Source organism: Oncorhynchus keta, chromosome 18 (genome assembly GCF_023373465.1).
Source record: "Oncorhynchus keta strain PuntledgeMale-10-30-2019 chromosome 18, Oket_V2, whole genome shotgun sequence".
NCBI lineage: Eukaryota > Metazoa > Chordata > Actinopteri > Salmoniformes > Salmonidae > Oncorhynchus > Oncorhynchus keta.
Window position 1 is genome coordinate 1,823,911 of NC_068438.1, and position 27,908 is coordinate 1,851,818.

Genomic DNA, 27,908 nt, shown 5'->3' on the forward strand with positions numbered 1-27,908 from the left:
CCAGCAGCTACATGTAAAATATATGGAACGCGTTTGGGTTTTTGTACGTCAAAAAATATATTTGACACGTTAGAAAAGCTTTTAATTTGACATGTCAAATAACACAGTTGTATTATAGAATGTTGTGTGTGATGAATTTGCTCGTGTAAGCCAAGTGCCACCACTACTATCAGTAACACTGTCAAAGCTGTACAAGAAAAGTCTGCAAACAAGCACACACCGGCCACGAACGATGTGTTTACAATACCGCGTCGATAATAAGGAATTATTTGTTTGACTGCAACGTCTGGGGCACCAATACATCCAGCCTGTAAACAATGACCAGTAGAAACTGCAGTCATGTTCATTATTCGTAGCAATGATTTAGGAATCCTTGTGACTAAGTATTAGCTAGGTAGGTACTTGTTCACCTATTGAAATTGAACTTGCTAGCCAGTTACTTAACCTTGTTGCCCATTGCTGACGTTCTAAGTTTGCGTCATGTGTTGTGAAGCTAGCCACAATAAGGATTAGGCACAATTGTGGAATTTACAGGTTGCCTTCAAAATAAAAGTCCCTATTTGAAAGCGAATCAGAAGGTTACAATTGGTGGAATTATTGCATATTTAGACTATATAATGTTAAACGAGGTTGGAATATGAAGCAATGAAATGGGGTATCAATCTACTCGGTAACACTCGAAGAACACAACTGTGAAGAGTTTACGCAAATATTAGCGTTGCAGCTCTTATCGCAGGACGGTGACATCACCTCCCCAGTCAGCCTATTGCGTGTACTGACATTCATATTGCACTGTACAGCTTTACCTAAGGATTGGGGATCAATGAAATGGGGTATCAGTCTACTCAATATCCAATATATTTTCTCCCAACATCCTCCTCAGAGTTATCAGACTCCAAAACATCCACGCAGTATTGTTTTTCCTCAGGAATAGTGTTCAATACACATAGGTTGACAATAAATGTGACTCAATTCACAGTTGTTTCAGAGTCCCGCAATAAGAGCTATGACGCTAATGTTCTCTGGGTGTCACTGAGTAGTAGGCTGATACCCCATGTCATTGATCCACAATCCATAGGTAAGGCTGTACAGTGAAATATGTATGCCCCCAATGCAATTCTAAAGTCTAATACATCCAATGTGATTTCAAAAGATTTGTCAAATTAACAAATTATTGTATTTTGTTCATTTTATATAACAATATTCTAACCTCGTTTTAGCATGATCTGTTCAATTATGGCATAATTCCACTATTTGTATTCATTTGCGTCTGTCAATGACATTCTTTTATTTTGAAGGCTAACCGCAAATTCCACTATTGCGACTAATCCTTATTGTGGCTAGCTTCACATAGATGGGTCTGCCCACCGTTAATCAAATAAGAACTGTTTTATAAATTAAGGCTATTTTAGATGATGACACCTAGCTACTGAAACAATGTCGTGTTGCTGTTTCTGGGGAGCTAGCTAGCTTTTTTTTAGGACCAGTACTGTAGGTGTGCGTGAGAACTTTACCAGCATCATAGCATACGTATCGATGAATCTTTGTGACACATGAAATACGAGTGATGGTGTAATCAATGTGGAATAACTACGTGAAACAATAATGAACGTGTTCAATTATTATGTGACGTGCAGTCATAGTCAGGTCCTTGATTGGTCAACAATCTTATTTGACACGTCAAATAGTGTTATTTGACATGGATCTGTTTTTGACACACAAAGACCCAAACGGCGTTCCATAATATAACTGGAATGTCTGAAACGCATTCTCTGCATTTTCCTAATCTTATCGCCCTAATCACGTACTGAGGAAACTCTCAAAACAAATAGCCTTCGCTTAGCTAAATCCCACACTAATCAGGGACAACTCTAGTGTGTGTGTGTGTGTGTGTGTTGTACCTGAAGACCAGGGAGTTGGTGCGTCCAAAGCCTAGCACCAAGGACTCTGTCAGCTCGATGCTCTCTGTTCTCATTAGAGGGACCAGCTGCTTCAGGAGCCATGCTACTGAGGGGGTCCAAATCACCTGGTACACACACACAAAACATTGTACAAGACAGTGTCAATCACCTGAGGAGCGTTCAACAAGACTTCCATTTACGGCAGAAGATAATGAGCTATTCCTACTACATTAAATATACATGTAAGCCTACAAGTTCACATTATTATTTATAGAGGCAGTTTAGACCCGAACCAGACACTTTACAGTGCCTTCGGAAAGTATTCAGACCCCTTGAATTTTTCCTCATTTTGTTAGGTTACAGTCTTATTCTAAAATTGAATTTTTCCCCACCTCACACAATACCCAATAATGACAATGCAAAAACAGGTTTTTAGAAATGTTTGCTAATGTATTTAAAAAAAATATATATATATATATATATATTTCTGCAACTTTGGCAGAAATTACAGGCAAGATTCTTCTTGGGTATGATGCTTCAAGCTTGGCACACCTATATTTGGGGAGTTTTCCCATTCTTCTCTGCAAATCCTCTCAAGAACTGTCAGGTTGGATGGGGAGCATTGCTGCACAGCTATTTTCAGGTCTCTCCAGAGATGTTTGATCGGCTTTAAGTCCAGGCTCTGGCTGGGCCACTCAAGGAAATTCAGAGACGTGTCCCAAAGCCACTCCTGCTTTGTGTTGGTTGTGTGCTCAGGGTCGTTGTCCTGTTGGAAGGTGAACATTCGCCCCAGTCTGAGGTCCTGAGTGTTCTGGAGCGGGTTTTCATCAAGAATCTCTCTGTACTTTGCTCCTTTCATCTTTCCCTCGATCTTGACTAGTCTCCCAGTACCTGTAGCTGAAAACCATCCCCACAGCATGATTCTGCCACCACCATGCTTCAACAAGGGGATACCAGGTTTCCTCCAGACGTGACGCTTGGCATTCAGGCCAAAGAGAGAGTCATGTGCCTTTTACTGAGGAGTGGCTTCCGTCTGGCCACTCTACCATAAAGGCCTGATTGGTGGAGTGTTGCAGAGATGGTTGTCCTTCTGGAAGGTTCTCCAATCTCCAGCGTTCCTCTGTCAGAGAGAACATTGGGTTCTTGGTCACCTCCCTGACCAACGTCCTCCTCCCCTGATTGCTCAGTTTGGCCGGACGACCAGCTCGAGGAAGAGTCTTGGTGTTTCCAAACTTCTTCCATGTAAGAATGATAGAGGCCACTGTGTTCTTGGGGACCTTCAATGCTGCAGAAATGTTTTGGTACCCTTTCTCAGATCTGTGCCTCAACACAATCCTGTCTCAGAGCTCTATGGACAATTCCTTCAACCTTTTCGCTTGGTTTTTGCTCTGACATGCACTGTCAACTGTGGGATCTTATATAGACAGGTGTGTAACTTTCCAAATCATGTCCAATCAATTGAATTTACCACAGGTGAACTTAAAATCAAGTTGTAGAAACACCTCAAGCATGATCAATGGAAACAGGATGCACCTGAGCTCAATTTCAAGTCTCATAGCAAAGGGTCTGAATACTTGTAAAAAGGTATTTCTGTTTTAAAATGTTTATAAATTTCAAACATTTCTAACAATCTGCTTTTGCTTTGTCATTATGGGGTATTCATTTTAGAAAAAGGCTGTAACATAACAAAATGTGGAAAAAGTCAAGGGGTCTGAATACTTTCCGAAGGCACTGTACGGATCTCCAAAAAATCTGTTCTTGGGTGCAACACTCACTACCGAGTTCCAAACTGCCTCTGAAAGCAACGTTAGCACAAGATCTGTTCGTCAGGAGCTTCATGAAATGGGTTTCCATGGCTGAGTAGCTGCACACAACACTAAGATCACCATGCGCAATCCCAAGCGTCTATGCCATTGGACTCTGGACCAGTGGAAACGAGTGCTGTGGAGTGATACATCATGCTTCACAATCTGGCAGTCTGACGGACAAATCAGCCCTTGGTGGATTCCAGGAGAACGCTACATGCCTCAATGCATAGTGGCAACTGTAAGGTTTGGTGGAGGAGGAATGATAGTCTGGGGCTGTTTTTCATGGTTCGGGCTAGATTCCTTAGTTCCAGTGAAGGGAACTCTTAATGCTACAGCATAAAATGACATTCTAGACAAACCTCTGCTTCCAACTTTGTGGCAAATGTTTGGGGAAGGCCCTTTCCTGTTTCAGCATGCCAATGCCCCCGTGCACAAAGCGAGGTCCATACAGAAATGGTTTGTCTAGTTCTGTGGAAGAACTTGACTGGCCTGCACAGAGCCCTGACCTTAGGAGGCTGTTATAGCAGCCAGGGGGGAACCAACTCCACATTAATGCTCATGATTTTGGAATGAGATGTAAGATGAGCAGGTGTCCACATACGTTTGGTGATGTAGTGTATCTACCTTGTTGTCGTAGTTGATGCTGCCGTCAGGTGTAGTGGCTGTGATCTCAGGGGTGTAGGGTCTCAGTTGGCCGGGGCTCATGATGCTAGGCTTGGCCACTCCAAAACACAGGATCAGGTAGTTCCTCCACAGGGTCACGTAGCTGTCTCCACCACCCGACGTGCTGCTGGTCTTCTTAGTGTACACTGGGTTACTGGAGAGACCACGGGTAAACACACACACAGTGCATTGAGAGTGCATGGTAAATCAAACTGAACCTTTAGGGGCGGTTTTTCTGACACAGATTAAGTCTAGTCCTGGGCCCGTATCCACAACGCGTCTCAGAGTAGAACATTTGTGCTGAGAATAGAGACTATTAACTCCTACTCTTAAAAGCTATGCATGAAGCCTCTTCATTCATAAGAGTCCCACCTTGTCGACAGATATTTAGGAGACCTCATGACCTGTCCTAAACTATTTTAAGAGATACTTGCAGGTGTTTTGATAATAGAAAAATGCAGCGAGTCAGTGGTTCCTGTGACACATGCAATTGCTTTGTAGTTGTTAAAATAACATTTTGACATTCCTATATGACCAATCCATAAATAATCTAGATAATCTACATGCAACAGTATCTCTTGCCTAAAGACGGCGCCGACAGCCATGGCAGCTCCGCATTTTTTTTTCTTGTGTTATTTCTTACACTATTAAACCATAAAGTTTTTATTACATACAGCCGGAAATAACTTTTGGATATCAGAGCGGCGTACCTCAACAACATTACGACCAGGAATACGACTTTCCCGAATTGGATCCTTTTTCCTCACCCCCCCCCCAGGGCAATTTAACTTATCCCAGAGGCTGCTCCAAAATGCCGCTGGCGGAGAAGAGGTATTCGGGGTGGACTTCTAGTTTTACTCAGGAGGCGGGCACGCCATCCACCGCTTCAGAGTACATTACTCGTTAATGTTCAGTCTCTGGACACTAAAGTAGGCGTGCTCAGGGAGAGGATCTCCTTCCAGAGAGACATCAGGAACTGTAACATACACTGTTTCACAGAATCATGACTCTCTGGATATACTGTCCCCGTCCATTCAACCAGCTGAGTTCTCAGTACATTGCGCAGGCAAGAATAAAAAACTGAAGAAGGGCAGTGGTGTATGTTTCTAGATTAACCCTTTCACACGTACCATCACACGGGTGTGATCGTTCTACAGTGCTCCCTGAACCATACGATCATAACCGTGTGATTAGAACGCTCATTTATAATGCTTATTTAGAACGGTCAGATTCGAATGACGCAACAAACAGAATTTGAGCCAGCCACACTTTTTTTCATAAACTATTTACACAAACACAGTCCTTACAAAGTTATGTCCATAATGTGAGCAGTATTTTGGATGCAATGTTCAGATTTTCACCAAAATATCTAAAGCATAACACCATCATCATCCTAACCGGAAAAATGTAGGCTACATTTGTCCTAGCGCTAACTGAGGAAAGATTGACACAATCGGTCATGTTTTCTAACTCTCGGCTTGTTATGTCCGTTGTTGGAATGAGACCAAGGTGCAGCGTGGTAAGCATACATCTTTCTTTTGATGAACACCAAAAAAAACAACCAAAGATAAACGGACGTAAAGTTCTGCAGGCTACACAGCAACTAACAAAATCAAGATCCCACAACTGAAGGTGAGAAAAAGGGCTGCCTAAGTATGATCCCCAATCAGAGACAACGATAAACAGCTGCCTCTGATTGGGAACCATACTAGGCCAACAAAGAAATAGAAACAGAATTGCCCACCCAAGTCACACCCTGACCTAACCAAATAGAGAATAAAAGGCTCTCTAAGGTCAGGGCGTGACACGGCTTACATAAACTACAATATGAATTAGCTAATAGCAATTAGGTGAATGCACCAATTTGTAAGTCGCTCTGGATAAGAGCGTCTGCTAAATGACTTAAATGTAAATGTAAATGTAAATTACTATGTGCAGTGGGGCAGAAAGTATTTAGTCAGCCACCAATTGTGCAAGTTCTCCCACTGAAAAAGATGAGAGAGGCCTGTAATTTTCATCATAGGTACACTTCAACTATGACAGACAAAATGAGGGAAAAAAAATCCAGAAAATCACATTGTAGGATTTTTAATGAATTTATTTGCAAAAAATACTCAAATACTACAAATATGTAAGCGGATGCATGCGCATCAGGTGCGTGTCTTGTATGTATCTCACCCCAGATATCTCCCTGGACTCATACGGTATAAGGGATATTTCTGAGGTCCAGATTGGATGCATGTAGAAACTGTCCCATTACGGAGAATATCCTAGCTCCGTATATGAAATGAATGACATGCGTATCTGGAGCAGGTCTACTCCTTATATCTAATAACATGTCAGATATCCAGAAATATATATCCAGCGCAAATGTGTTGAAATAACGGTAATATTATATAAAAGTATGTGTTTAACAACAGTCATACTGCATGAGTGCAATATGCCAATAACATTATTCAAAATATCTGAATTTGTCCCAAAAAAAAAGGGTTATGCATTCCAACATATTGGGCAAGAAGTAAGAGTGGGCAAAGTTCAATGAAAAGTTTTACCATTGCAAGATTTGATGTACAGTCACATTCACTGTGGTTGTCTGAGGCGTGCTAGAGTTCACAGCTGCCGATTCCTCATCACGATTGGTTATTTCCCATCATTTGCAACACTGTCAATCAGAGTCATCACTATATTTTCTTTGCAGTACCTCAATCTGTTGTGATTACCACCGGAGGAGCTTCTATCAGTTTATTTTACTCCTGGCTCAGAGTTTGTCTGGGCAGTGTCTTCACATCCTACTGTGAGCTGAGATTTCTTTTGTGTCTAAAAGCAAGTTTTAACAGGACTCCTAGGACCTTTTTCGGAAATGCTTTGTGGATAAGGGCACAGGACTAGGCCTACTCTGTATCCGGGAAACCGCCCCTTAGAGTGCTATCCATTTCATTTTTATGGATTATCTATCCATCTATTTTCTTACATCAAGATCCACATTGTAAAATAAACTTTTGTTCTATACTCTGATGTGTTATCCTCTGGGGCTGTGCTGTACTCAATCTGTACAATACATCAAATCCAACATGGGGTTGTGTCGGGTTGGCGACAGTAAAGATCTATTCTATTCGATCAGGAACAGAACTTAGAAGTACTCACGTGGTGTCCACCAGGGGCATGAGCAGCTGCATGCGTGTGAAGACGTAGGACCAGGTGTAGCTAAGGGCGGTGGGGCAGTGTTTGGGCAGGTGGTCCTGGCGCAGCAGGCTGTAGAGACAGAGCACCCAGGGGTCCTTGACCGACTGGGCAAAGATCCACACGTGGGACGGGCTCCGGATGTCATAGTGGCTGTTGACCAGCATGGAGTTCCACTCAAGCAGCCATTGCAGGTCCACTTGGTGGCCCAACGGAAGAGTGGCCTAAAAAGGGGGTTGGGGATTGGGAGACAGGAGGGTCAGGGGTTAGAAGTCGAGGGTTAGAGGTTTCAGTCAATTATCTTCAATTACAATTAAAGGCTATCGACGGTTTATTTTAGAAATGCATTTTTTTTTAAGGTTCAATTGGAATTTCAATTGCAGTTCTAGAACCAGGCTAAAAATGCCATCCACAATTCTATGATCAGTGAGGCAGATTGTGCATACAAATCACTAATGTGATTAATGGAAGCTAACCAGATCACTTGATGGTAAAGTGCATTCGGAAAGTATTCAGACCCCTTGACTTTTTCCACATTCTGTGATGTTACAGACCTATTCTAAAATGAATTAAATCATTTTTTCCCCCTTATCAATCGACACACAATACTCCATAATGACAAAGCAAAAACATGTTTTCAGAAAGTTTTACAAATGTATTCAAAATAAAAAACAGAAACAGAAACCTACATAACCATTCAGAATCTTTGCTATGAGACTCTAAATTGCGCTCAGGTGCATCCTGTTTCCATTGATCATCCTTGAGATGTTTCTACAGCTTGATTTGAAGTCCACCTTTGGGAAATTCAATTGATTGGACATGAGTTGGCACACACCTGTCTATATAAGGTCCCACAGTTGACAGTGCATGTCAGAGCAAAAACCAAGGAATTGTCAGTTGAGCTCCGAGACAGGATTGTGTCGAGGCACAGATCTGGGGAAGGGTACCAAACAATGTCTTCAGCATTGAAGGTCCCCAAGATCATAGTGGCCTCCATCATTCTAAAATGGAAGAAGTTTAGAACCACCAAAACTCTTCCTAGAGCTGGCCAAACTGAGCAATTGGTGGAGACGGGCTTTGGTCTGGGGGGTAACTAAGTACCTGATGGTCACTCTGACAGAGCTTCAGAGTTCATCTGTGGAGATGAGAGAACATTCCAAAAGGACAATCATCTCTGCAGAACTCCACCAATCAGGCTTTTATGGTAGAGTGGCCAGACGGGAACCACTCCACAGTAAAAGGGACATGACAGCCCGCTTGGAGTTTGCCAAAAAGCACCTAAAGGACTCTCAGAGCATGAGAATCAAGGTTATATTGTCTGATGAAACCAAGAGTGAACTATTTTGCCTGAATGCCAAGTGTCACGTCAGGAGGAAACCTGGCACCATCCCTACAGTGAAGCATTGTGGTGACAGCATCATGCTGTGGGGATGTTTTTCATCGGGGACTGGGAGACTAGTCAGTATTGAGGGAAAGATGAAAGTACAGAGAGATCCTTGATGAAAACCTGCTCCAGAGCGCTCAGGACCTTAGACTGGGGTGAAGGTTCACCTTCCAACAGGACAACAACCCTAAGCACACAACCAAGAAAAGCAGGAGTTCTCTGAATGTCCTTGAGTGGCCCAGCCAGAGCCCGAATTTGAATCTGATCGAACATCTCTGGAGATACCTGAATATAGCTGTGCAGCGATGCTCCCCATCCAACCTTGACAGAGCTTGAGAGGAGCTACAGAGAAGAATGGGAGGGACTCCCCAAATACAGGTGTGCCAAGCTTGTAGAGTCATACCCAAGAGGACTCGAGGCTGTATGCGCTGCCAAAGGTGCTTCAACAAAGTACTGAGTAAAGTGTCGGAATACTTATGTAAATGTGATTTTTTTTCTTTCTAAAAAACTGTTTTTGCTTTGTATTGTATGTAGATTGATGAGGAAAAGAAACAATTTAATCCAATTTCAAATAAGGCTGTAACGTAACAAAATGTTGAAAAAGTCAAGGGGTCTGAATACTTTCCGAATTAACTGTATGTTAAGCGGACTGGGCTGTAATACCCATCCTGAATCACTGTCTGGAGTAATAACAAAGGTATGAAATGTGAGAAATTGTACATAAAATAAGTGGATTACCTCGAGGAGCAAATTGCTCTCCTCTCCACCACCACCCTCTGTCTCCTGTTCACACACACACACACACACACACACACACACACACACACACACACACACACACACACACACACACACACACACACACACACACACACACACACACAGAGTGCAACAAGAGAGAAACGCTCACCGTATCTGACGCTGTCACATGAACAAAACTTTCCAGAACCGCCAGGCTCAGTTGGTCCATGACCTCTATCATGGGTTTGTCATCATCCTGTAAGGTATCACAGAATCCATCATGTTCAACCAACTCTAGTCCAATACTCTGTAATCAGCCCACAATTTACTGGTTATCTTTACAGTTAATCGGCCTTACTATGGAGCGTCACTGGGGCTCCGAGAAAAACATAGGTTTTTAGCTGTTACATTAGACCTGTAACCTGTTGGCAGCGTGAGAAGAGCGCAGGCCACTTTATCAAGCGCTCTTTGGGCGTGAGCCATGCATTGAATTCTTGAAGAAGAAAAAGAGATGGACATTTTACGCTGAGCAATTCATACCTCTCATGAAATGAATGGGAGTGTCTCACGCTCTGCACAACTTACATGTCCAGAAAATAGCCTTTTGGAAGTGATGTGGCGGTTCCTATGGTTACGCAGCCACGTTTGAACAATGCATTTTACAATAACAGCCCGCAGATTTTAACCCAAGTTCTGACAATTCCCCTCACCCTTACCTCAGCCTGTCCAATGGCAAGGAACAGGCAGCGTATCTCCCGGAGGATTGCCATGGCCAGTTTGCGCGTTGTGAGCTGACAGGAGCAGAGCAGGAGCAAGGCCAGGCCCTCCATGGCGTGCAGCACTGTGGAGTGGGGTCCGTGTTCCACCGACACGCGTTGGCTGGAGCCCAACTGCAACAACACATAGCGGACACAGGTTCAAACAACAACAACTCAATAGAAGAGCATGGCACACTCACAACAGCGCCAGACCTAGAACGGCCATTGACACATATTTGTATTCCTGTCTGAAGAAACAGAAACCATGCCCTGACTTTAAACTAGTGCTGAGCGATTAGTGCTTTTTTTTTTTTTAAAGTTCATTGATAAAAACATTATCACGGTTTCTGAATTCTGTTTCAGGGGGTGGGAGGTCCAACCCAGTGTCATAAACAAAAATGCACCCCCCAACATGAAAAATATTTTCATATTGCCCTCCCCTTGTACTGTAAATAAATCGAACACTCATTACCCCTCATACAATTAACTCAAAATAATGTTTACGGCCACAAATAACAATAACAGTAGCAACACTGTGTTAATAACTGTAGATACCGGGATTGCACAATAAAGTCTGGTAGTTAATTCCATTGTGGTCCCTTTTTTCCATCTTTTTTTTTACATGATTACACATACAATTCTAACAAGCTTGTCTGGCTGGTAGCTTATTCTTTAGATGTTCTGGGGCACTGGACTAGCACACTTGCAAGAGTCTTTAGGGTGTCTTTCACTAGGTTTCCATCCAATTGGTGACAGATTTTCACGTGAATATTCTAACATACATCCATCCATATGCATTCAGATCCAACTTGGTGCAGCCAACACCATCAATAAACGAGGACTGTTGGCCAAAGGAGACACATTTTACGTGTCTATAAAAACAGCCTATGACAAATTACAAAAACACAATTCCTTGTGTTTCAATGTTTAGCATATGCAAAACGTTAACCATAACTTATTCACATGACTTTAACAAAATATTTGTTTCATTTGATTCATTTTATTTCATTCCAAGTCACCATCTGGAGCTGCTGCCTATGCTGTCTGACAAAATCACAATTTAAGTAGTTCTTCAATGTAAATAAGGCATACTGATGAATACCAACTATCAATCACAGATCATGTATTTTCAAGCCTGCAAAGCAACTGCTTTCTTTCCCTCTAGATCTTCTCTCAGTCTCTTGCCGGGTTCAAAACAACTGGGAACTCGGAACTGGGAACTCAGAAAGCTCCACCTTTCGACATCAGTGCTTTCAAAAAAAAAAAAAATGGGTACTCCGACTGGGAACAATCTATTTCAACGGTCATCCCTTCTCGAAATACCAACTCAGGAACTCGGGCCTCTTTCTAAAGCTCTGATCACTAACCTCATGATTTGATCTCGTAGTTCCCAGTTCTTTTGAAAAGAGGCATCTGTGTCTGCTCTGCACAGACCGGACACGTTTAAGCAGGTGCACAATGAATTATGGTCATTGTAGTTGTAGTGATCTAAACTGTGTAGAATATTGACCTGTTGGAAACTACAACTCCCTACTACATTGCACAGTTCAGGCTTGATCAAATTTATCTCTACAGAAACTACACATCGAGCTCACAGAAAAAAAACTGAACAAAATGTAATTTAATTGAACTGACATCAGCCAATTAGTTGTTTAAAAACCTAATCGCTCAGCACTACGTAAACATACAGGCACTTAATGTAGCTACTCATTACACCTCCCAGCCTATATCTCCACTGTAAGAGCAATAAGGAAATGTTAGACAGCCTATCTCTATTTACTGTACCTCTGATGTGTCGCAGCCCTTCTCTGGGGCTGACAGAGCCAGTCTCCACTGGGTCAACAGCTGGAGCAGCAGCCGGAGAGAGTTGTCCAGTAGGGCCTGCAATCAATCAATTAGTCAATCAAGAAATCAACTCATCAAGCCATCAATCCATTGATAGTTCCATCGAGCTACTGTAGCCATACATTAACCCTTCCGTACCTGGTGGCTGTCCTGAACCTCCCGCAACAGGAAATTGGTAAAGCCAAACAGGACGTCATCACGCCACTCAGGGAGGTCTACCAGTAAACTCTGGAGGGAGTTCTGGGCTATGAGGCGTAGCTCGTCGTCCATGTGAATCGTCAACCTGGGAAAAAAATAATACACACGATGTGCGTTTTAAAGAGGCAACTATTTCTACTTAAAGTTGAAATCCTTAATTGCTATATCAATTTTTAGGCACACAGTACCAGTCAAAAGTTTGGACACCTACTCATTCAAGGGTTTTTCTTTATTTGTACTATTTTCTACATTGTAGAATAATAGTAAAGACATCAAAACTATGAAATAACACATATGGAATCATGTAGGAACCAAAAAAGTGTTTAACAAATCTAAATATATTTTATATTTGATTAGCCACCCTTTGCCTTGATGACAGCTTTGCACACTCTTGGCATTCTCTCAACCAGCTTCATGAGGAATTATTTTCCAACAGTCTTGAAGTTCCCACATAGGCTGAGCAATTGTTGGCTCCTTTTCCTTCACTCTATGGTCCAACTCATCACAAACCATCTAATTGGGTTGAGATCGGGTGATTGTGAAGGCCAGGTCATCTGATGCAGCACTCCATCACTCTCCTTGGTCAAATAGCCCTTACACAACCTGGAGGTGTGTTTTGTGTCATTTTCCTGTTGCAAAATGAATTATAGTGGCACTAAGCGCAAACCAGGGATGGAGAATGCTGTGTTAGCCATGCTGATTAAGTGAGCCTTGAATTCTACATAAATCACCGAAAGCGTCACCAGTAAAGCAACCCCACACCATCACACCTCCTCCTCCATGCTTCACGGTGGGAACCACACATGTGGTGATCATCCGTTCACCTACTCTGCATCTCACAAAGACATGGCTCATCAGACCAAAAGGACAGATTTCCACCGGTCTAATGTCCATTGCTCGTGTTTCTTTGCCCAAGCAATTCTCTTCTTGTTATTGGTGACCTTTTAGTAGTGGTTTCTTTGCAGCAATTCAACCATGAAGGCCTGATTCACGCATTCTCCTCTGAACAGTTGATGTTGAGATGTGTCTGTTACTTGAACTCTGAAGCATTTATTTGGGCTGCAATTCCTGGGGCTGGTAACTCTAATGAACTTATCCTCTACAGCAGAGGTAACTCTGGGTCTTCCTTTCCTGTGGCGGTCCTCATGAGATCCAGTTTCATCATAGCGCTTGATGGTTTTTGCGACTGCACATTTTCCGGATTGACTGACTTTCATGTCTTAAAGTAATGATGGACTGTTGTTTATTTAGTTCTTGCCACAATATGGACTTGGTCTTTTATCAGATCAAATCAAATTTTATTATGAGATGAGTAATGCAAAATATGTAAACATTGTTAAAGTGGCCAGTGATTTCAAGTCAATGTATATAGGGCAGCAGCCTCTAAGGTGCTAGTGATGGCTATTTAACAGTCTGATGGCCTTGAGATAGAAGCTGTTTTTCAGTCTCTTGGTCCCATCTTTGATGCACCTGTACTGACCTCGCCTTTTGGATGATATCGAGGTGAACAGGCAGTGGCTCGGATTGTTGTCCTTGTCTTCAAATCAAATCAAAGTGTATTTGTCACGTGCACCGAATACAACAGGTTTAGACCTTACAGTGAAATGCTTACTTACAGGCTCTAACCAATAGTGCGAAAAAAAGGTATGTGTGTGTGTGTAGATAAGTAAAGAAATAAAACAACAGTAAAAATACATTTGAAAATAAGAGTAGCAAGGCTATATACAGACACCTGTTAGTCAGGTTAATTGAGGTAGTATGTACATGTAAGTATGGTTAAAGTGACTATGCATATATGATGAACAGAGAGTAGCAGTAGCGGTTAGGCCTGGTATGGTTCCTAATCAGAGGCAGCTGGTTATCGTTGTCTTTGATTGAGAACCATACTTAGGCAGCCTGTTTTCCCACTATGGGTGTGGGTAGTTGCTTTCTGTTGTTGTGTCTGCACCAGACAGAACTGTTTCGGTTGTTCGCTTTGTTGTTTTGTTAACCAGTGTTCAGTTCCATTAATAAAAGGATGAACACGTACCACGCTGCACCATGGTCCTCACCTTCTTCCACCTACGACAGCCGTTACACCATCTCGATAGAGCTTTCTTCTGTATACCACCCCTACCTTGTCACAACTGATTAGCTCAAACGCATTAAGAAGGAAATCAATTCTACAAATTTACTTTTCACAAGGCACACCTGTTAATTGAAATGCATTCCATGTGACTAAGTCATGAAGCTGGTTGAGAGAATGCCAAGAGTATGCAAAGCTGGTGTCAAGGTAAAGGGTGGCTACTTTGAAGAATCTGAAATATATGTTGAACAGTTTTTTTGGTTAGTATATGATTCCATATGTGTTATTTCATAGTTTTGATGTCTTCACTATTATTCTACAACGTAGAAAAGAGTAAAATACAGAAAAACCCCTGTAATGAGTAGGTGTGTCCATACGTTTGACTGGTACTGTATAAATAAATGACATATGCCCATTGATTCTTGAAGAACATAACCTACAAATACCTCATGAGCTTAGTTCAACTGTCATACCCCATCAAAACCCCAAATACAAGCTTGTTAATTTTGAAATTGGCAAACAATAAACAAACACTATTTAGCCTCAAAACATCATTATAATGGTCAGTCCTTGCATCCATAAATAGCTCTGTCAATGAATTTGAAAGGGGTTACCTTTCTCCAGGCCCATCCCTGAGCTTTTTACCAACACACGTTGGGTGAACACTGTTACTGTTTCAATTAAGGATTCTAGCTTTAAATAATTGCCTCCTTAAAACACACATTGTCGAAGAAACGTTTTCAATGAAATCAGGCTGCCAGATTGTAATGAGGTTTATTGGAATTTTTCCAAGTCAGGTAAGATCGGAATGGTTCCTGGTCTAAAGTGGGCTCAGCATGAGACATGACACCTACTTATCTGAATGCCCTGGTCAAATAGGCAACAGCGGGCCTCTGCAGGATCGTGTTAGAGATTTTGGGAAACCTGAAGGGTTGGCCCATTCATTACAATGGGTTTCCTGCATATACACACACACAGCCAGATATGTACACACCGAGATAGCAGGTCTATGAGTTCGGGCTTGGACATGCCGTCTGGCAGGATGCGAGGGATGGCCGCCACACACGTCCTGAACATGTCGATCTTCGGCTTCCTCTCTCCTCTGACAAGACAAGGTGAGACAACGTCAAGATCAGGTTCAACAGCAGAACTGCCTGCCTTTCAGTTTGTCATTACATATGCGATGTAAAATGTCCCCCAATAATGACATGCAAAAAAATACATATATTTTTGACAACTGCCAAATCATGGTACATCAAGAATAGGGCCTTTAGTTGTATTTTTTCCTGACCACATGTGGTCATCCCTAAAGCCAACACCTCATTCGGCCGCCTTTCGTTCCAGTACTCTGCTGCCTGTGACTGGAACGAATTGCAAAAATCGCTGAAGTTGGAGACTTTTATCTCCCTCACCAACTTCAAACATCAGCTATCTGAGCAGCTAATCGATCGCTGCAGCTGTACATAATCTATTGGTAAATAGCCCACCCATTTTCACCTACCTCATCCCCACAGTTTTTATTTACTTTTCTGCTCTTTTGCACACCAATATCTCTACCTGTACATGATCATCTGATCATTTATCACTCCAGTGTTAATCTGCAATATTGTAATTATTCGCCTACCTCCTCATGCCTTTTGCACACATTGTATATAGACTCCCCTCTTTTTTCTACTGTGTTATTGACTTGTTAATTGTTTACTCCATGTGTAACTCTGTGTTGTCTGTTCACACTGCTATGCTTTATCTTGGCCAGGTCGCAGTTGCAAATGAGAACTTGTTCTCAACTAGCCAACCTGGTTAAATAAAGGTGAAATAAAAATAAATAAAAATATTTAAAAAACAGGAAACGTTTTTCCTGGCCAATCCAAGTTGAAACTTGGAGGATTACCAGTTGTAGGACTCTGGAGAACTAGGAAGTTTGGCAAAGTTTCTGGAAATGTACTACCCTAACTGCGTAGAGGAAAATCAATCAATCAAATGTATTTATAAAGCCCTTTTTACATCAGCCAAGTAGCACACGTACGTGATCATGTCCTCAGGCTCTTTGTTGAGCATCTGGACGTTGGTCATCATCAAGCATCGGCCCACCTCCTTGTCCAGGTGTCTCAGGCTATTGTCTATGGCCTTCCTCACCTGGGAGTAGTACAGGGACATACCTACAGCACAGGGGAAGAACACATGATTTAGTTTCAGGATCTATTCTATTCATACATACTTACATGGGAAGGCGCATGGTGAACAACACAACCTTTCATTCCAGCACAACAAGTCCAGTAGTGAATTGTGCCATCCATCCTCTCAATTATCCATCCATCCCTCCACCCACCCACACACACATCCATCCAGCCATCCACAACATACCGGAAACAGTAGGTAGTCCACCTGGTGACCCACCTATGACCTTGGCTTCATCATCAGTCAGTGTTTTGCTCAGGTAAGTCTTCTTTACCCTGAGTGTGTTGCCCGAAGGCAGCGTGGCTCCCGTGTTGGGCATGGGTGGCTCCCCATCCTTCTGCTGGAGCTTGTCAGCTATCACCAGGAATGCTCTCAGACCTATATTCATTCTCTGGACAAAGGCACACACTGGAATGTTATGTTTAATTGTCATGATATTATGACTGATTTGATTGGTAATTGATTGATTACATTGTCCTTTTACGGGAAATGTATTATTATTCTGTTGTTATTCTGAATCTGTTATATTCTTCAATGTGTTCTATGCAGTTCTGCTTTAAAAAATGGCAATACAATTTAGAAAATATAGCTGCAAATTGACATGGCTCTATTCACAGGGTAACAGAAAGGCCACACGATTAGTTGGATAACAAAGCACTCGATCTATAGGAACTATCTTGCTTAAAGGGCAATCAGTGAAAGCATTAGCATATTTGTCTCTCAATACCACAAGGATGACCCAAGTGAAGTGTAATCTAGTCCTGTATGTTGGTCCTTTTAATGCAGTATGTAGTCATTCTTAAAAATCCTTAAGAGTCTATTGACGCACCTGTGCTTGAATCTAAGTAACATAGTCAAACAAATCCCCATCTAAATCCGTCAGTTTAAGATTGGGCTGCGTCTCAATCGACCACATCCACATATGTCGGCCTTCCGCATCTGCAGTGGAAGGTGGACGAGCTACAGCGATGTTTGTCAGACCACAAGACAGTCTTTTCACGAAAGCGGCTGTAGCCACTCTATGGAAAGATAAGACTCTCAAAACATATTGTTGTTCTCTGTTTTGCTCTACGACCCCCACAAGTGTCCCAGGACTCGTCTGAAGGTAACCCATACAAACTAACGGAGGTAGTTTTGTGGCAAGAAAAATAAGGGGTTAAATATGAATAGAAATTAGAAAAATATTTCCTGAGCTTTCTTATCTCTTCTAAATATAGCACACACTTCAAAACCTCTTGACTGTCTTTTTTTTCCATATATGAATGTCTTATTCAATGCGTTTCTATGGGCTGTAGTAGTAAAGGCTAAATTCAATATTTTATCAAATAAAACAATTTATAAAATAGGGGGACCTCTTCTATAAATTGGAGTCCGTAAATTAAAAATCAAATAGCTAATAACTGACAATAATGGACTATTTTTGACTGCTACATATTCATAATAATCCCATTATTGCTTTTGTGCAGATTTACTCACACTATTCACAAGCACACTTGGTGCTTATACTGATGTTTAGGCAACTGAAATTGTCTTTCACTGAGCGTCTTGCTGACCGTGTGTTTTGGTGGTTTGGGCATTATTAGTTTTTTTTAAAGCTGTTAATGTGTTCCAACTCACATGCTTTATGTTTTATATTTGTAACAAAAGCACTCCACCAATATAATGTATTTGACACTTGGAATTATGTGTTTTATTTGTCTTTACATATAGTAATCCATGAGCCAGGGAAGTCGGTGCGGCAGCTCAAGCTCACTTGAGCCGATGGTGTCTTATAGTGATTTTCTTGAAGGTCTATGTCCCTAAAGTTGGAAAATGTGTGATAGCTACCATTTTTGCAATGCTATCTGTGTATTATCGCTCTTTCTGTCACCCCCCCCATCCCTTACATTCTTCCCATAAGGATTTTACCCAATGACAAACAACAATATACAACAACAAAAGCCAACAGTACAGGCAGGGAAAAAGCTAGTAACATCGTCTGGGAGATCAGGCAATAGGATGATAACCGGAAATCCAATAGGCTAAAGTACAGGCAGGGAATAGGCAAAAGGCGTCGTTAGTGAGGCAGGCCAAAACTATCACACACGGGAGGATTTAAATTACGAGAAAAACAGAGCTCCGAATAGAAGTGTGTCACAAAACAAACAATACCTCACAGTGATGGGGTGCAAAGAACTGAACTGATAAATGACCTACAGGTGTGTGACCAGGTGATCAACATTCCAGTTATTGACTGAGCTGCGTTCACGGGATCTACGTGTTTGTGAGGTGGAAAGTGGGCTGGAAAGTGAGCTGCGTTCACGTGTTTGAGAGTGTGAGTTGGAAGCAGATGTTATGAAAGGCCATGAAACTACCTTTCAAATTGTATACAATATAACCAACTTTGAAAGCACCAGCTACAACTATTGTTTAAAAAAATCACCCAATATTGTGCCATTGACATTAGAATGTTGGAAGTTTGCCCATAAAAATCCCATGTAATGAGGCAGCTATGTTTTGGGATTTGAACTTTGGTGACACAAAATTGCACTCACAGCTAGAAAAGGGTTTTTCAAAAAATTGTAGATACAGGGCGCAGTAACCCCACAGATACCGTTTTCCAATATGGATACCAAACAACTCAGTGGGGTCTTATTGGACAATTTTACATGACCATACCTGTATGAAATAGAATTGTAGCATTCCCCAAAAACTGTCTGAATGATGTAGATACACAATCACATGAGCCAGGTGTGCCAGATATATCAAGTTGTTAAATTACTCACAGAATTGTGGTAAGAAGCTCTCTGAATCCCTGATTTCTGAAGATCAATAATTGCAGTATTTCATCTTCAAAACATGTCAAAATGGATATGTACATGTGAACGGATATGATATACAATGTTATCCTATTAATAGCTTTCATGAAACAGGACTAGAAACTTTGTTGTGTACATTACCATGTAAAAATCCATAGGAATGATAATGCATTTTTACCTGCTGATGAGAGCAGAAAACCATTACACGGAGTTACTCTAAATTAAGATCTATTCTTACTATGGGGCCATAGCAGACTGGTCTGGGGGGGGACGCAGTCAGGGTCTCAACTTACTGTTGAGAGTTAGCCACCATCAGCAGTTTTTTTCTTGTTTATGTTAGTCCCTGACAGTTACTCAATTAGCCCATGTCAACGTTTTTTTAGATTGGTAAGTTAGTCTAGCGGCCAGCTATCTAAACTTGTAGTAATCATGGTGGAGTTACCGATTGTGGGGCCCCCATTGATTTTGTTAGTCACTCTCACTCAGATATCGCTACCCTATGGCAAAATGTGTAGAATTGCATGAATTGCATATAATTGCTAAATATTCTTTCTGCTGTCAAGAGGGGGGCTGCTAAAATGTTTTTGCTCACATATTCACAGCCACTGCCATCTACTTTTGATCTATTATAGAACTGTTTAGGTCAGTGATCATTTGTCGAGTCGCTCTCTATTTGCCCTCAGCATGCATTTTTTTCAACATTCTGAATGTCTGCAGAATGCATGTTCTTCTGAAATATGAACACAGAAATACTGGACATTTTGAACTCTTATTAGGGTGGCGATTTGAGAAAATTAAAATCATGGTCTTGAATTGGACTCGCATTTTTCTGGTCTCGCTCTCGGAACCCTCATTTTTCTGGTCTCGCTCTCAGAACCCTCATTTTTCTGGTCTCGCTCTCGGAACCCTCATTTTTCTGGTCTCTCCATCAGCAAAGTTGCAATCCAAACACATAGCTGCTCCATTACATGGCATTTTATGGGTAAGCTTCCAACATTCTAATGTCAATGCCACAATTTCTTTAGAACAGTTGTAGGTGGCGCTTTCAAAGTTGGTTATATTATATATACTTTGATAGGTAGTTTCATGACCTTTCAGAACCACTTGTCAAACAAAGTTTAAAATGTATCAGATAATCATTTTTTAAGTTATGTATACAGGTAATCCTGATATGTACCCTAGAGTCAAAATTTTTTTTTTGGGGGGGTTCCCAGACCTTCATAAGCACAACCAAATTATTATTTTTCCGATAGGATACATTAAATATATTTAATAGACTGTCAGAATGTTGACGTCCAAAAGATGTCTCATTGGCACAAAGGAGATCCAATGGGCCAAGGCTTTTATAGTGTCAATGTATTGAGTTATATACAAATTCTGGGTTTATTTGACTAATGGTTTATTTTAAGATTTTTTAAACCTTTTTAGTCTTATTTTTATAATATTTCACATTGACAATTACACTTGATTGTGTATTGTGTATTGATTGTGGTCCTTCTAGCTCATAATTTAAATCTAACTCCTAATTTGCACATGACTGTAAGTCGCTTTGGATAAAAGCGTCTGATAAATGGCATATATTATTATTATATATTACTTGATCAATAGTGATCTAGTAACCTATGCCACTGGTGCCAATGACATATATAGTGCCTCCAACTGATCTGGTGCAGCCATCTAAGGTTGCAGTGACAGTGACATGTCCTTTGGGTGGTGGACCATTCTTGATACACACGAGAAACTGTTGAGCATGAAGAACCAGTGTTGTAGTTCTTGACACAAACCAGTGTGCCTGGCACTTACTACCATACCCCGTTCAAAGGCACTTAAATATTTGTTCTTGTCAGTTCACCCTCTGAATGGCACAAGTACACAATCCATGTCTTAATTGTCTCAAGGCTTTAAAAATCCTTCGTTAACATGTCTCCTTCCTTCATCTACACTGAATGAAGTGGATTTAACAAGTGACATCAATAAGAGATCCCAGCTTTCAACTGGATTCACCTGGCCAGTCTATGTCATGGAAAAAGCAGGTATTCTTAAAGTTTTGTATACTCAGTGTACATAAGATTTACATACCAATTTCCATGGCCCCATGTCCATCGGTTCAGTTCTTGTAGCCCTGGTGTGATATGTGTGCTGTAGCGTGGTCGAATTTTAATGCGGTAACTAATCATTCTCAAATTCATTAGAGGCTAATTAATTGTGTCTATATACTAAAATCTGGAGACAATCTGACATATGGTTCATGAGGAGAAGATGATTGCAGATGATTTTGAGCGTTAGCGTTAATATACCAAGAATGCTTTGATAATAGTTTCCTTGTTTTTTTGTGATATTAATAACAAATTCAGTGTGGTTCATCTTAGGGACGTCCATGATAGCAATGACAAGCTTCAGGTTGATCGGCCTCTGTGGAGTGGACTTACAGTGGTTTAAATGGACAGGTCAAATCAATAACGCAGCCATCTTTTGACCAATCGCTTAGCTTTTCTCAAACTAGGTTAAGATGTGTATCATGGGTCTACTACATTCCAAATTGGTCTCATTTGGACTCATGGTTCATGAGAAGAAGATTTTTGAAGTATTTTTCCTGCATATTTTGGAATGTTAGAGTATGTGCTAATATGCATTTACTGGTATAGTGTGGTCATATTGGAATGCATCAACCTTATTTTCTCTCTTCAGGGATTATTGTGATTAGCGCAAAGTGAACATTTGGAGTGAATGTGACTTTTTATGATTATTTTTAAGCATTAGCATAGTAGAAAATGTTAATTGTTAATTATTAGCTTCTTTATTTTTTAAGATATTCGTCGTGGCAATGTCTTTGATGACCCCACAATGTTTGAAAGTTGACAGTTAATTGTGGAGTGGATTTACAAAGGATTTAAATCGACACGTAAAATCTGATTTCCTGGTTTATCAATAACTCAACCATCGCTTAACCGATCCCTAAGTTAAGAGATGTACCATGGGCTAACATACTGAATTTGGTGTTATTTGGTGTTAAGGTTGTAGAACTGTAAATAATTCATATTGAAGAATGATGGAATTCAAAGCCAATTATGTACTGTACCTCTGGGTTAAGACTAAAGGCTTTGGCTGGTTTCCCAACACACATAAGGTCAAAGATGATCTCTTTCATGGCAAAGTCCAGTCGTTCCTGTGGTGGAAGAAGAGGGTTTAGAACAGATCTGTAATATTGTTTCTGTTTTTCAGATCATCACATTCACATCAGAGAGGAAGGCTCTACAAAAACGTACCTAATTATTTTCATATCTCATTTTGCTCTTTTGTTGCTTTGGCAAATACACTGCATGGCCAAAAGTATGAGAACAGCTGCTCATCGAACATCTCATTCCAAAAACATGGGCATTAATATGGAGTCGGTCCCCCCCTTTGCTGCTATAACAGCCTTCACTCTTCTGGGAAAGCTTTCCACCAGATGTTGGAACAATGCTGCAGGGAATTGCTTCCATTAAGCCACAAGAGCATTAGTGAGGTTGGGCACTGATGTAGGGCGATTGGGCCTGTTCGATGGGGTTGAGGTCAGGGCTCTGTGCAGGCCAGTCAAGTTCTTCCACACCATTCTCGACAAACCATTTCTGTATGGACTTTGCTTTGTGCTCGGGGGTATGGTCATGCTGAAAAAGGAAAGGTCCTTCCCTAAACTGTTGCCACAAAGTTGGACGCAGCAGAATTGTCTTGAATGTCATTGTATGCTGTAGCATTAAGATGTCCCTTCACTGGAACTAAGGGGCTTAGCCCGAACCATGAAAAAGAGCCCCAGACTATTATTCCTCCTCCTCCAAACTTTACAGTTGGCACTATGCATTGGGGCAGGTAGCATTCTCCTGGCATCTGCCAAACCCAGATTTGTCCGTCGGATTGCCAGATGGTGAAGCGTGATTCATCACTCCAGAGAACGCGTTTCCTTTGCTCCAGAGTCCAATATCAGCGAGCTTTACACAACTCTATCCAACGCTTGGCATTGTGCATTGTGATCTTAGCCTGGTCTGCGTCTGCTTTGCCATGGAGACCCTTTTCATGAAGCTCCCGATGAACAGTTCTTCTGCTGACGCTGCTTCTAGAGACAGTTTAGAACTGGGTAGTGAGTGTTGCAACCGAGGACAGGTGCTTTTCACGTGCTACGTGCATCAGCACTCAGCAGTCCCGTTCTGTGAGCTTGTGTGGCCTACAACTTCGCGGCTGAGCTGTTGTTGCTACTACACATTTCCACTATACAATAATAGCACTTACAGTTGACCGGGGCAGCTCTAGCCGGGCAGGAATTTGACAAACTGACTTGTAGGAAAGGTGGTATCTTATGGCGGTGCCACGTTGAAAGTCACCGAGCTCTTCAGTATGGGCCATTCTACTGCCAATGTATGTCTATGGAGATTGCATGGCTGTGTGCTTGATTTTATACACCTGTCAGCAGCGGGTGTGCTGAAATAGCCAAATCCACTAATTGCAAAGGGTGTCCACATTCTAGTGTATGTGTGTTGTTTCTATACCTGTTTGTTCCTCTCCTTTTAGGTTTTACAGACGCTCCTCACCCCTTGGCAACAACTCTTCTAACTTAGTGTACCTTGTGCAATTTACAACCCATGTGGAATTTCGGGTCTCTGGCAGCTATTGGAACTGCCAATCTGCGGTCAAGAATGCAGAGTTCATCTCTATGCTGCCCTTCAGTCTTGTGACGGAGACACGGATCACCCCAGAGAACACTGCTACTCCAGCTGCTCTCTCTTCATCTGACTACGTTTTCTCTCATAGTCCGAGAAAATCTGCTCGTCGAGGTGATGGCACAGGGCTACTAATTTCTCCCAATTGTAGATGTTCTTATTTCACCCTCTCTCACCTGTCCATCTTCTCATTTGAATCCCTTGCTGTCACTGTCCCTTGTCCACTCAAGCTTAACATTGTTGTCAATTCGACTTCCGGGTTGGAGCGAGCGGTCGCATCCGCATTTTGCTCCGCAGGTAGTATAACTTTTTCATTACATTTCATTACATTTCATTATAGTACAACGGTTTGATTTGTCTAATCTTAACAATTTCTTCTTAGCTAGCTACATAGCCGTCTTTGTATCAAAGATAATTGCGTAATTATCGTATTTCGTCGTCCTAACGTAGTCTTCACTGCTCTGCCCAGCAGCTAGCCAGCTAGCAAACGTCCACCGATTAGCAGCACTGTAGAAACTATTACACTCAACTGAACGACTTGATTAGTGTAGTGTTAGCTAGCTACATAGCTGTCTTTGCTGTCTTCGTATCCAAGATAATTGTGTAGTCTTAGAGTGATTATCTTAATTTACCGAGGTTAGCTAGCCAGCTATTTGTCGTCCTTAACGTAGGAGACACTGCTAGCTAGCCAACAGCTAGCCAACGTCTTCCGAATAGAACTCAACAACCCGGTCGCATTCCGCTTCGCTCCACAGGTAGTATCACATTTTCATTTAATTTCATTACAGTACAACAGCTAGCTACATAGCTAGCTACATAGCCTCTTTGTATCAAAGATAATTGTGTAGTCTAGAGCGATATTCTAGGTTAGCTAGCCAGCTATTGTCGTTCTTTTAACGCAGGTGCGTAACGTAATCAACACTGCTAGCTAGCCAGCTAGCCCCGAATAGCAGCACTGTAGAAACTATTACACTCGGGCGACTTGATTACTCTAGTGTCAACAACGCAGCCACTGCCAGCTAGCCTACAAAGTCAACAACGCAGCCACTGCCAGCTAGCCTACTTCAGCAGTACTGTATCATTTTAATCATTTTAGTCAATAAGATTCTTGCTACGTGAGCTTAACATTCTGAACATTCGAGGCGTGTAGTCCACTTGTCATTCAATCTCCTTTGCATTAGCGTAGCCTCTTCTGTAGCCTGTCAACTATGTGTCTGTCTATCCCTGTTCTCTCCTCTCTGCACAGACCATACAAACGCTCCACACCGCGTGGCCGCGGCCACCTAATCTGGTGGTCCCAGCGCGCACGACCCACATGGAGTTCGTCTCCAGTAGCCTCTGGAACTGCCGATCTGCGGCCAACAAGGCAGAGTTCATCTCAGCCTATGCCTCCCTCCAGTCCCTCGACTTCTTGGCACTGACGGAAACATGGATCACCACAGATAACACTGCCACTCCTACTGCTCTCTCTTCGTCCGCCCACGTGTTCTCGCACACCCGAGCTTCTGGTCAGCGGGGTGGTGGCACCGGGATCCTCATCTCTCCCAAGTGGTCATTCTCTCTTTCTCCCCTTACCCATCTGTCTATCGCCTCCTTTGAATTCCATGCTGTCACAGTTACCAGCCCTTTCAAACTTAACATCCTTATCATTTATCGCCCTCCAGGTTCCCTCGGAGAGTTCATCAATGAGCTTGATGCCTTGATAAGCTCCTTTCCTGAGGACGGCTCACCTCTCACAGTTCTGGGCGACTTTAACCTCCCCACGTCTACCTTTGACTCATTCCTCTCTGCCTCCTTCTTTCCACTCCTCTCCTCTTTTGACCTCACCCTCTCACCTTCCCCCTACTCACAAGGCAGGCAATACGCTCGACCTCATCTTTACTAGATGCTGTTCTTCCACTAACCTCATTGCAACTCCCCTCCAAGTCTCCGACCACTACCTTGTATCCTTTTCCCTCTCGCTCTCATCCAACACTTCCCACACTGCCCCTACTCGGATGGTATCACCCGTCCCAACCTTCGCTCTCTCTCCCCCGCTACTCTCTCCTCTTCCATCCTATCATCTCTTCCCTCTGCTCAAACCTTCTCCAACCTATCTCCTGATTCTGCCTCCTCAACCCTCCTCTCCTTCCTTTCTGCATCCTTTTACTCTCTATGCCCCCTATCCTCCAGGCCGGCTCGGTCCTCCCCTCCCGCTCCGTGGCTCACGACTCATTGCGAGCTCACAGAACAGGGCTCCGGGCAGCCGATCTGGAGGAAAACTCGCCTCCCTGCGGACCTGGCATCCTTTCGCTCCCTCCTCTCTACATTTTCCTCTTCTATCTCTGCTGCTAAAGCCACTTTCTACCACTCTAAATTCCAAGCTTCTGCCTCTAACCCTAGGAAGCTCTTTGCCACCTTCTCCTCCCTCCTGAATCCTCCTCCCCCTCCCCCTCCTCCCTCTCTCGTCAACCATTTTGAAAAGTAGGTCGACGACATCCGATCCTCGTTTGCTAAGTCAAACGACACCGCTGGTTCTGCTCACACTGCCCTACCCTGTGCTCTGACCTCTTTCTCCCCTCTCTCCAGATGAAATCTCGCGTCTTGTGACGGCCGGCCGCCCAACAACCTGCCCGCTTGACCCTATCCCCTCCTCTCTTCTCCAGACCATTTCCGGAGACCTTCTCCCTTTCACCTCGCTCATCAACTCATCCCTGACCGCTGGCTACGTCCCTTCCGTCTTCAAGAGAGCGAGAGTTGCACCCCTTCTGAAAAAACCTACACTCGATCCCTCCGATGTCAACAACTACAGACCAGTATCCCTTCTTTCTTTTCTCTCCAAAACTCTTGAACGTGCCGTCCTTGGCCAGCTCTCCCGCTATCTCTCTCAGAATGACCTTGATCCAAATCAGTCAGGTTTCAAGACTAGTCATTCAACTGAGACTGCTCTTCTCTGTATCACGGAGGCGCTCCGCACCGCTAAAGCTAACTCTCTCTCCTCTTCTCATCCTTCTAGACCTATCGGCTGCCATCGATACTGTGAACCATCAGATCCTCCTCTCCACCCTCTCCGAGTTGGGCATCTCCGGCGCGGCCCACGCTTAGTTGCGTCCTACCTGACAGGTCGCTCCTACCAGGTGGCGTGGCGAGAATCTGTCTCCTCACCACGCGCTCTCACCACTGGTGTCCCCCAGGGCTCTGTTCTAGGCCCTCATTCTCTATACACCAAGTCACTTGGCTCTGTCATAACCTCACATGGTCTCTCCTATCATTGCTATGCAGACGACACACAATTAATCTTCTCCTTTCCCCTTCTGATGACCAGGTGGCGAATCGCATCTCTGCATGTCTGGCAGACATATCAGTGTGGATGACGGATCACCACCTCAAGCTGAACCTCGGCAAGACGGAGCTGCTCTTCCTCCCGGGGAAGGACTGCCCGTTCCATGATCTCGCCATCACGGTTGACAACTCCATTGTGTCCTCCTCCCAGAGCGCTAAGAACCTTGGCGTGATCCTGGACAACACCCTGTCGTTCTCAACTAACATCAAGGCGGTGGCCCGTTCCTGTAGGAGTACGACCCTGCCTCACACAGGAAGCGGCGCAGGTCCTAATCCAGGCACTTGTCATCTCCCGTCTGGATTACTGCAACTCGCTGTTGGCTGGGCTCCCTGCCTGTGCCATTAAACCCCTACAACTCATCCAGAACGCCGCAGCC

The 27,908-nt window shown here is 42.8% G+C and overlaps 1 protein-coding gene across 5 annotated transcripts in view; it reads right to left on the reverse strand.

Moving 5' to 3' along the window:
* LOC118397034 (protein furry homolog) overlaps positions 1-27,908 on the reverse strand; it is a 231,669-nt gene that overhangs the window by 107,399 nt on the left and 96,362 nt on the right. For all 5 annotated transcript variants that reach the window (XM_052467095.1, XM_052467092.1, XM_052467093.1 and 2 more), the window contains exons 14-24: positions 22,599-22,685; positions 16,941-17,112; positions 16,570-16,702; positions 15,538-15,645; positions 12,419-12,563; positions 12,221-12,316; positions 10,394-10,567; positions 9,847-9,933; positions 7,517-7,776; positions 4,334-4,526; positions 1,902-2,026 (exon numbers count right to left, since the gene is read on the reverse strand). In XM_052467095.1, the coding sequence (XP_052323055.1) occupies positions 1,902-2,026; positions 4,334-4,526; positions 7,517-7,776; positions 9,847-9,933; positions 10,394-10,567; positions 12,221-12,316; positions 12,419-12,563; positions 15,538-15,645; positions 16,570-16,702; positions 16,941-17,112; positions 22,599-22,685 (1,580 nt within the window). The remainder of the gene's footprint in view (positions 1-1,901; positions 2,027-4,333; positions 4,527-7,516; positions 7,777-9,846; positions 9,934-10,393; positions 10,568-12,220; positions 12,317-12,418; positions 12,564-15,537; positions 15,646-16,569; positions 16,703-16,940; positions 17,113-22,598; positions 22,686-27,908) is intronic.